This window comes from Aulonocara stuartgranti (assembly GCF_965226115.1).
Source record: "Aulonocara stuartgranti genome assembly, chromosome: 15".
NCBI lineage: Eukaryota > Metazoa > Chordata > Actinopteri > Cichliformes > Cichlidae > Aulonocara > Aulonocara stuartgranti.
The window spans coordinates 34566128-34576447 of record NC_138951.1 but is presented as its reverse complement, the minus strand read 5'-3'; the positions used below and the strand labels follow the sequence as shown (position 1 = coordinate 34576447).

At 44.6% G+C, this 10320-nt stretch overlaps 1 protein-coding gene across 2 annotated transcripts; it reads left to right on the top strand.

Annotated features, from left to right (window-relative positions):
* Positions 1 to 1965: 1965 nt before the first annotated feature.
* Positions 1966 to 7365, top strand: slc25a3a (solute carrier family 25 member 3a). 2 transcript variants are annotated; one of them, XM_082505972.1, is made up of 8 exons: positions 1966 to 2100; positions 2543 to 2705; positions 4427 to 4551; positions 4990 to 5169; positions 5428 to 5609; positions 6091 to 6263; positions 6432 to 6542; positions 6914 to 7365. In XM_082505972.1, exons 2-8 carry the CDS (start codon positions 2564 to 2566, stop codon positions 7072 to 7074), a joined length of 1074 nt encoding a protein of 357 aa, XP_082362098.1. In that variant the 5' UTR covers positions 1966 to 2100; positions 2543 to 2563; the 3' UTR covers positions 7075 to 7365. The 2 variants fall into 2 exon arrangements, with proteins under 2 accessions (XP_082362098.1, XP_082362099.1); XM_082505973.1 differs by lacking the exon at positions 4427 to 4551 and adding an exon at positions 3456 to 3580.
* Positions 7366 to 10320: the final 2955 nt, after the last annotated feature.

Genomic DNA, 10320 nt, shown 5'->3' with positions numbered 1-10320 from the left:
TACATTTTCTCAAACAATGTATTACATTTTCTCTTAAGTTTAATGAAATTCTGATCAATACTGCAGAACAGGGGTGTCGAACTCGCGGCCCGGGGGGCCACTTGCGGCCCACGCCACTCCTACTTCTGGCCCGTATACTCACATGAAGAACTAGAATGCTAATGAAGTGACTTTTTTTGTTAGGCAGGATTTGTGTGCAATGTTACAATGATTTAATATGAAGGCAATATGAGCAGAGAGTACAGACATGCTGAGGCTGTGTAGTTCAGTGAGAGAGTCAAAAACTAATGTGTACACTTATGTCTGCACTTTTATTTTGTTAAATACAAACAAATGATAGCAGAAGTGCTGCCACGTGTCCGGCCAGAAAGAGAGGACCAATGTGTTTATTTGGCAGTTCAATGAAAGGCTTCAGTTATTCAGTAACTACTGACAATTATTGCACTGTCAGCAGTTACTGGAAGGTCAGGAGAAAACCAGTCTTACTCCTTAACACTTACAGTGCCTTCCACTATAACTATGCAGTCTAATGGCTGAATTATGCTTCAGTGGGAAATCTATAGTGTACCTAACATACATAACTGGAAACTCTTTTTAACCGCTGTAATGTTAAGAGCCGTTTCTGGTCATGACAGACTGTCTAATAACCCTGGCCTTGGTATCTGTTGTGCTGGTCACACAGTGGATATTTTCAGGAATTTGAACCAGAGATGACGATAACTGAACAGAGAATGGGGAAATGAATACAGACTGAATTTAAACCAGGGAGAGAACTCAAAGTTGCATAACTAAACTAACCGTCAAAATAAAGCAGGACTGAAAGAAGGACCAGGAAAAAGCTCACACCCAGAAAAGGGTGTAGAGCCTGCTTCAGGTCAGTGATGAGTTACTACCCCAGGTGGAGGAGTTCAAAGATCTATGGGTCTTGTTTGTGATTGAGTGAAGAGTGAAACGGGAGATCGACAAACTGATCATTGTAGCATCCTCCAGAGCAGGGGTCTGGAAGTCCAGTCCTTGAGGGCCGGTGTCCTGAAACTTTTCCATGTGTCCCTGTTGCAACACACCTGAATAAAATGAGTAGGTCGTACCAGGAGGAGGCTCAGTGGCACACCCAGGACATGCTGGAGATAACTCTCGGCTGGCTTGGAAAAGACTCGGTGCCCCCCAGAAATATAAACTGCCCTGAGGCAATTGGTGTTGTGAAATGCGTGAGTGATCCTGGCCATGCAGTCATTACTATTTAGGTTGGCGTAACCTCTCTGGAGCATGTAGATTAATGTATCATCCACTTCCAGATTTGGTTGATCTGGGAACTGCCCAGGTGAGCCAGGGCCAGTCTTTCCGTGACCCATGTGGACATGGGCTGTGAATGAAGAAACTGTTCAGCTCATTTCCTATCTCCGGGCTGCCCACCGGTTGTCACTTTAAACCCAGTGATTTTCTTCATTCCACTCCACACATCCCCTGTGGTGTTCTGCTGAAGCTTGAACTCCAGCTTCCTCCTGAAGGACTTCTTGTATTTTTCTGAGCTCTTAGGCTTTGCTGGACTCTCCTCGGAGAATAAACAAATCGTTTTATCTCTCTCTCTCTCTCTCTCTCTTTATATATATATATAAAAATATTTTATACAGGACTTCATGAGTATTGTGCAACTGATACATAATTACGTGAACATATCCACTGTGTTTGTAGCCCATATGTATTATCACAGCAGGGCTGCTGTACATCGAATGACCAGCAGATGTCAGTACTTCCAAAGGGGCTTCATCACACCTTCAGAGCAAAGCTTTACCCAGCCGGAACTTTGAGAACTAATTAGAACTATGAGAGGTGTTCCTCTCACAGTTCTAATTAGAAGTCACTCTATAGAACACAAACACCTGAATGTTGAATATAATATGACAGTCCAGTGTGTTTCAACTACCCAGTCTTACCTGTCGACAAGGACCGCCTTGATGACGACTGAAGACTTACTTGTTGTGCCCCACCTCCCACTATTGGTGACGTCACGAAAGGACAAATCATTTTAGCGCGAGGTCATTCGGCCTCTTCGAGCAGCCGGTTACAGCGAAGCGGAGGCGCCATCTTAGGACACTGAAAGTGAGTCGTGCTTTTCTTCTTCAGAGAGAACTGAGGAAAGAATTAATGGCGATTAGTTTGTTATGGACGTGTAACTGTCAAACCGCGATTCATGTTGAAAGGCGGGTTTATTTTATTTCTGTCTCTAATGTGAAGCGCAGACACTCCTCCTTTAGGTCGCGTTAGCTTGATGTAGCATAGCATTTTACCGTGTCGTTAAAGCCAGTGTAATGCTAGCCTGCCGTGCATTTTGAGCTCATGTACAGCTGGTTGGTAACCTTTCGGCGACTTTTATTAACGTTAGATAACTGTTGTAGTTTAGGTGCGTTGAGGTCATTAAGCCAAGATTTTCCTGCTGACAGTCAAACTAAGCTGAGCAGCACGTGACCCACTCTCGCGAGTGGGTTGGTTGTGTTAGCAGTTAGCTTAGCTCACGCTAACCTTGTCTCTCATTGCACTGCAGCTCCGCCGGCAGGACGCCACCATGTATCCCACTACACTGACGCAGATCGCCCGGGCCAACCCGTTCAGCGCCCCCCTCTTCACCCTGCAGAAAGTGGAAGAACCCCTCCAGAGCCATAAGGGCCAGAGGAGCCGACGATTGGCAGCAGCTGCCACCGTAGACGGTAAAGCCGGCCGAGACTCCGAAAGGTCGCTGCAAGGCTAGCGTTAGCTTAGCTGAGCAGATGTACCCGGTTGCGGCTAACTACTTTCGCACATTATATGTAGTCGGACTTACTATTTGAGCAGGCACGTGTACTCGATTTGTTTTATGTACGGGTTAGGTGGTCCGGAGGACTGTTGGATGATGATGTTGGAGCAGTCGGGCCTGCCCTGCATACAGGCCGCCCGTGGAGGACACGGAAGGACACAGCAGCGCTCAGCCTTTGCACAGCAATGCGCTGTTTGACACACTTTAAGGATTTTCTGAACGCTAATTATAACAAAAATGAATGTGACCCTGACTCTGAGCTGCTCAGGGGTCACCTTTGAAGGCAGATGGCGCAATGGCTGTGGTACACAGTACAACAGTGTTCTTATCTGGGGCCTTGCAGTCTGCAAACAGGTTTTCAGAGAACCAAGTCTCAGCACAAGATTTGAACTTCCTTCCCTGCTCAAGTCTAGGCCCAGCCATTTGACATCAAGCTTGGATCATTTGTTTTTGAAACAGAAACTGCAGTTTTTACGTTTGTTAGTGTTTGTTTAAGTTTGGAAGACAAAATATCCAATTTCCTAGTTAAATGATACGGGCAGTAAAAAGCTCTTTGGGTAAGAGGAAAAGTGGATGACAAACTTTCCATAAGCTCACTGCTCCAGACTCAGTCATGCTGAGCTCATATTGCCCTGTTCTTAAAGTCTGTCCTGTGTTTCTTCAGAGGGAGACAGTTGTGAGTTCGGCTCACAGAAGTATTTCATCCTGTGTGGCTTTGGTGGGATTCTGAGCTGTGGCACCACACACACAGCTGTCGTTCCCCTCGATCTGGTCAAATGCCGAATGCAGGTCTGTCGCTGCGGCTTGCTGCCATCGTCTTTGGCCCACTTACCATAATTCTGTTTGTCCTTTTAAAAAAAATTAATGCATCTTTCCATGGGAGAAATGTCACCAGCATAGTTGTGGTGAATTTGTTTTTGCCATTAGTTCCCATTAATCTGACATGTTGGAGTGATCATAACATACCTGCATGATTTTTCACGGTATTGTTAAATGAATGCCACCCACAGAAGAGGACCAGTGTCTGAAGGTCAGAAGGACCGACCTGAGGGAGAACAGTTTCTCTTTTGACAGTTTTATTACACACAGCTGAGTTTGGCTTAGGCAACACACTGACTGTTCATTAACAGGACTGCAAAGACAGCCGTACGTTTGATACGACAGTTTCTCTGCTGTGTGTAATCATTCCAATGAAATGAATATTGTTTTATTTCAGTTTAATCAGACCATGTTTTTAATCAGTTGGGGATCCTGCTAATGTTTTGCATTTGTTTTTAGACTTACTGACATATTGACGATCTGTTGGAAGTTTGAAGTGTGTTAAGAAAAGCAGTAAACGAGGAGAGAGAACTGCCTAACTGCAAAACATTACTGTGGTCCCTGACCGCTCATACTGAATTTGTACAGTGATTTGATCATACTGTCCTAATGATTGGTGGCATGTTGGTGACAGAGGCATCCATAATGGAAGGGTGTTGGCACTGAATTGAAACAGTTGCGACCTGGAGCAAAACACACTTATTTGGTGTTTCAGTGGTGACTCCTTCCATTACTTGGCCCTGTGTTTGTTGATTTTTGTCCTGTTGCATGTGACCTTGCATGCTGCATGTCTTTGTCCCCTCCCTTCTACCACAGAGGAAGTCAGCTGCGAGTTTGGCTCCTCAAAGTACTATGCTCTGTGTGGCTTTGGGGGTATCCTGAGTTGCGGCCTAACACACACAGCAGTGGTGCCCCTCGACCTTGTCAAGTGCCGTCTGCAGGTTTGTATGGAAGCTGAACCTCCCAGTAGCCAGCATCTACGCCAGCCTCTCAAACCTTCAACTAATGAGTATGTTAGCAAGGAGTCTACGAATTATTGTATATTAAAATAAATATCAGTCATTGAGTTGAAGTGACTTTGAACAAACAAAGACAACTGTTTGCTTCTTGAGAATGTGGATCCTGAGTGTACAAGAGCTTGTTAAACCAAGCAAAGCAGAAATGGACAAGTTTAATTAACAGTAAATGACTCTATTTGCCCTCACACAGTATTATTATAAGTGTTATTAACAGTAACCTGACATGAAAACAGACGTCTCCAGTCCAAGTATGTTCTTAGTGTCAGCCTTCTGGTGCTGGTTACCTGCAGACAACACTACCCCTAAAACCCCTGTGTTCAGAGCTGATATGGTGATCACACCAGTGTTTCTGTTCCTTAGGTGAATCCTGATAAATACAAGAGCATTGGCAATGGATTTGCAGTAACGGTGAGAGAAGATGGTGTCAGAGGTCTGGCAAAGGGCTGGGCTCCTACCTTCATTGGCTACTCCATGCAGGGACTCTGCAAGTTTGGTTTCTATGAAGTGTTCAAGATCCTCTACAGTGACCTGCTAGGAGAGGTGAGTGGAACTTTTTGACACTTGACTGGGAACGCCTGCCAAAGCAGGGTGGGCACGAGTCATGCTTCTGGTCTACAGAAGAAAGATGGGATGAGTTTAAAGGAGTCCTTTGAGCGTTTATTGACCATGAAGCTGCTCTGAGTTGTCACATTATTTTGGAGAAATCTGAACTGCCTTCTTCATGTGTGTAAATGCAGTGTAGGCTATGTGTGACTTGCTTGGAACTACTCTTATTTTCTCCCACTGTGTGACCAACAGGAGAATACGTACCTGTGGAGAACCTCCCTGTACCTGGCTGCCTCAGCTAGCGCAGAGTTCTTCGCTGACATCGCTCTGGCTCCAATGGAGGCTGCCAAAGTCCGTATCCAGACCCAGCCAGGCTATGCTAACACCCTCAGAGAGTGTGCCCCCAAGATGTATGCAGAGGAGGGCCTCTGGGCGTAAGTTTGTTCCATAACGTGTGGTAGCACTTGATTGAATAATTAAACGGAGAACAAGTTTGTGATGCTAACACGCTCCTTAGATCCACCTCTGGAGGGCGCTGTTCTCTGAGCAGAGCTCCTCAGCAGCTTTCTGGCTGTACAGTTGGAGGTGCTTGAGTCATTGGCGTGTGAGAACAGTCTACCTGTCCCCCAGCCCATCTGCTGCACTGGCAACCCTGTCACTGGGCAGGGATCTCCCAGTGCAGCGAGCCTGGGGGACGGACACATTCGACATAGTCTCTGCATAGAGCTGGAAGACAGTTTGGAGTGATTTTTTTTTAATTTATTTTTTAAACTACATTTAACCAGCAAAATGTGTAAGCTACACAGGTACCTGAGCCTAAAACTTACTTTAAAATTAGGGGATATTTATCTCTATATGAAGTTCTAGTGCCAAGTGTCTCTGAGCTCATTCCTTGTTTTTTGCCTGTAATCCCAGTTTCTATAAAGGAGTGGCTCCCTTGTGGATGAGGCAGATCCCCTACACCATGATGAAGTTTGCCTGCTTTGAGCGAACTGTGGAGATGCTCTACAAGTATGTTGTCCCTAAGCCCCGCAGTGAGTGCACCAAACCTGAGCAGCTGGTCGTGACCTTTACGGCTGGTTACATTGGTGAGTTTGGGGATGTTTCCCTGCTGATGTTGATTAAATGCTGCCATGTATTTTGAGTAACTACTAGACCTTTAGTTGTAGCATGCAAAGTAAACTCCAATCATTTTTGCTGTATAAGGCTAGAAAATCAAGGTTGAGGTTTCTAATGTCTCGTTGCTTTGTGTGCAGCTGGTGTGTTCTGTGCCATCGTGTCCCACCCTGCTGACTCGGTCGTGTCTGTGCTGAACAAAGAGAAGGGCAGCACTGCTATGCAGGTCCTCAAGAGGCTGGGACCCAAAGGTTTGTATCAACATTATTTCAGTTGTTTCATCAGCAGTAGTATGAAACGAGGTTTAAGACCATCCACTGCTGGAGGAGCAGAGCTTCTCAGCAGCTCCTATGTTGTGGGAGGAGTTTGAGTCATGGCATACCTGCAATCAGGCCTCAGTTGTGTCTCAGGGGTTCAGGAGTGCAACTTTGTGAACAATTCACTTTTACACTGCTCACCTCCTGTACTTGGTTTACATTCAAGTAGGGTTGAATGATGACTTTGTGTCTAGCACATTTTTTGTGTTCAGTGGATAGCAAAGTGGCTTTTGTGTCTACTGAAGTAGGACTTGATTGACCACTGTTTTGTGAGGTGAGGAATAACGGACTGCTGTCTCTTTCAGGTGTGTGGAAGGGTCTTATTGCCCGTATCATCATGATTGGTACTCTGACAGCCCTGCAGTGGTTCATCTACGATTCTGTGAAGGTGTACTTCCGCCTGCCACGCCCCCCTCCACCTGAGATGCCCGAGTCCCTGAAGAAGAAGCTCGGTCTTACAGAGTAACCCATCTTGTCACTGAGCTGCATTCTCCAGAAGCAACACATTTAAACCCCCAAATTCCTACAGCACACAGCAGCCACTGTATTTATGTCCTCAGCTCCTGCTGCTCTTCAGGGCCCAGGGGTGCTACTTCTCATGTATATTTAAAAGCAAAACGGGCGAGAAGATGGAGCCGTCACTCTTGGCTGATCAAGGGTCTGACATAATTTTTCTCTGTAGAAACATCAGTCTGGTTTTATCAGTTCCTGTCCTTAGATTATTTGGAAATTCTAATTAAATATTTCCTGGAAAACACCTGTTGTCTGTTTCTGCTTTGAATTAAAGCGTTTGTTTTTAAGGTTATACAACATCTATCACAGTGCATCTGCCCTGTGCAGGAATATCAATTTTAAAGGAGCGCTACTGCTATAACTGGGAAGGTTCTGTGTATTACACTGAAATTTGCAGTGGTTTAAGGTGGTGTAGTTGTGATGCATCATATGCTGCTAGTTTCAGTTGCCTGAGGTCATCAGCATGGAGAACCAGATTTCTGTCAACTGTTTGCGTAGTGTAATACACTCACTGGAAGATCGGTACATTTTAATTAGAGATGACTGACTAGTCTGTTCACTGTTCAAGGTGTTCTTGGTGGGCCTGTGTTTTAGAGTACCACCAGAGGGAGGTCTTACTCCACCTTCAGGCTGAAGAAGTTGAGAGGGATGTTTCTCCTACCGAAAATGCTATGGAATTATATTTGGGTACGAAGGGAGAAAAATATATCATCTGAGCAAATAACTTCATTTGATGGCCACATTTGTTGTCACTCATGCAATCAACAACCTACCCATGCAGAACTCTGCAGCAATGCACACAAACCATTCAATATGCTGCGCAAGCACTGCTGCAGTTTGATGCACTCACTCTATGAATCAAGTGACTGGAGGGCAGAGCCCAAAGGAAGAGAACTCACAATGCAATTGGCCACACATAAGCAGTGTTCAGAATGAAGTTTCCCAATTATCAACAGTTGCTGTGCAGTAGTAGAAAGATTGACCATTGTCACTTTAATGCTGAAGAACAGACCTTTTCTGATTTTTTTTTTTTTCTCCTTCAAAAAATTATAGTGAGCATCAGGAAAGATCCTTATTTAGCAAATATAAACCTGGCCATTTCATTACCATACCCCACAACCTTAAATTTGAAACTATTGACAATTTAAGTGTAAAGTTAAATGATTACTAGCATCTTAGCTGCCTTTTCTTTTAAAAGCCACACTATTAGCCATAGTTGATGGTCACATAGGCATTCATTTTACTCTTTTACCACGTTAATTTTACCTTAATCACTCAGCTGTTGGGACTGCGGTCCTCTACTTCTAGTTGGCTAGAAGTAGGCCCATAGGCTGTGCCTATGAGACCTGCTTACTATTTGTTGTTGGTATTTATACACCTCTCTGCATTTAATTATTAGTTATTATAATATCTGGAGTCCAGAGGAGGTCTTTGTCCAGTCTTCCTCCCCTCACGCCACCCAGTCGCTGCCCCTCCCTAAGCAAGTCAAGTCAAGTGGCTTCATTGTCATTCCAACCATGTGCAGTGGTACAGTACACAGTGAAACGAGACCATGAAGCTACATATGACATATAACAGACAATCAACACAGGACTTTACAAAGTTCAATGTGCAAAAATTGCAAATAAACAAAACAAAGAGTGCAACACCAGACAGAGCAGAACGATATAGACACAACAGTGGAAACTGAGCATTGTACAAAAAGTAACTTGGAGGTGTGTGTGTGTGTCAGTGCAGTTACTCAGTGTTCAGGAGTCTGACGGCCTGGGGGAAGAAACTGTTCGGCAGTCTGGCAGTGACGGCCCGAATGCTCTGGTACCTCTTGCCAGAAGGCAGCAGGGTGAAGAGTGTATGTGAGGGGTGCGTGGGGTCCTCCACAATGCTGGTGGCTTTGCGGATGCAGTGGGTGTGATAGGTGTCTATGATGGAGGGAAGAGAAGTTCTCCGCCAGGTGGACACCAAGGAATTTGGTGCTCTTGACAGCCTCCACAGATGCTCCATCAATGTTAAGTGGACAGTGATCTCTCTGTGCTCTCCTGAAATCTTTTGTTTTGTCCACATTCAGACACAGGTTGTTGACTCTACACCAGTCCATTAGATGTTGCACCTCCTCTCTGCATGCTGGTGTGAGATTATAGCATAACATATGATCAATTATTCCATTGTCCTCATCTCAGACTGTGGTTGATGGTTAATGTAGAAGTCAAAAGCTGGAATTGTGCAATAGATATTGTTCATTACTGATAGATCCTATTTTCTAGTACAAATGGCACAGTTTTGTGTGTGTGAGAGAGAAAGACAATTTAGAATTTTATTTTTATATTTTTTTGCTCTATAAAAGTGATTGATTCTACTATTAAATATCCAAGGAACCAAAAGTAAGCTGTCTGACAGCATAGTGCTGTACTCGGGTGATATAGTACTGTGAGGTCTGAGGAATATAAGATGGGGCCTGATTATTCAAGACCTTCTATGTGAGGAAAAGGGTTTTTAATTTGCTTCTGGATTACCAGGGAGCCACTGCTTCCTGTTAAATTTTGCAGATACATTTGCATGCATCCACTATCATACGCTCACGTTGTGCCTCATGATCCTAATAGTGTATTTGCTAAAATGATGTAGTAGAGCTGTGGAACATAAAAATCAGACACTGCATTTCAAACTGAGTTAAAAGGAACTACTGTGTCACAAATGAAATGATAGCGCCTAGCAGATATACCTGATGCTCATCTAATGGGCCTGAGCCTGGCCTGGGTCACAGAAACTCCCCCTTACACACACACACACACACACACACACACACACACACACACACACACACACACACACACACAGACACACACAGTGTGCTGTTGTACTGATGGTGTCATTACAATCCATTTGTTGCCCACAAAATGGGCAGCTTCTACACTGGCAGCAATAGTGTTGTCTTCTATTGGGATAAGGTTGCATCTCAGTGGGTACAACAGGGCCGCCTGGCAGGATAAGGTTGCCGGGGGTCATGGGAAATGGAGTCTATTTATGTGTTCCCTGTTTGTGAGGCAACACTGTCATCTGTGAATGATTGAATAAAACATCAACACTATGGGGGATAAAAAGGTTTGTCAGACGCTCAGTTTACTCATCTCCTCTTTTTGGGTGGATCGCTCCAGTAATTTCCACGTTTAGGTAGAATACGAAGAATCCATTGATTTGATAA

Excerpts from the sequence above, each read along its gene's own strand:
- slc25a3a (XM_082505972.1), top strand. The coding sequence starts at position 2,564 with ATGTATCCCACTACACTGACGCAGATCGCCCGGGCCAACCCGTTCAGC. Across the intron at positions 2,706-4,426 it reads AGCAGCTGCCACCGTAGACG|AGGAAGTCAGCTGCGAGTTT; the intron begins GTAAAGCCGGCC and ends CTTCTACCACAG. Across the intron at positions 5,610-6,090 it reads GCAGAGGAGGGCCTCTGGGC|TTTCTATAAAGGAGTGGCTC; the intron begins GTAAGTTTGTTC and ends CTGTAATCCCAG.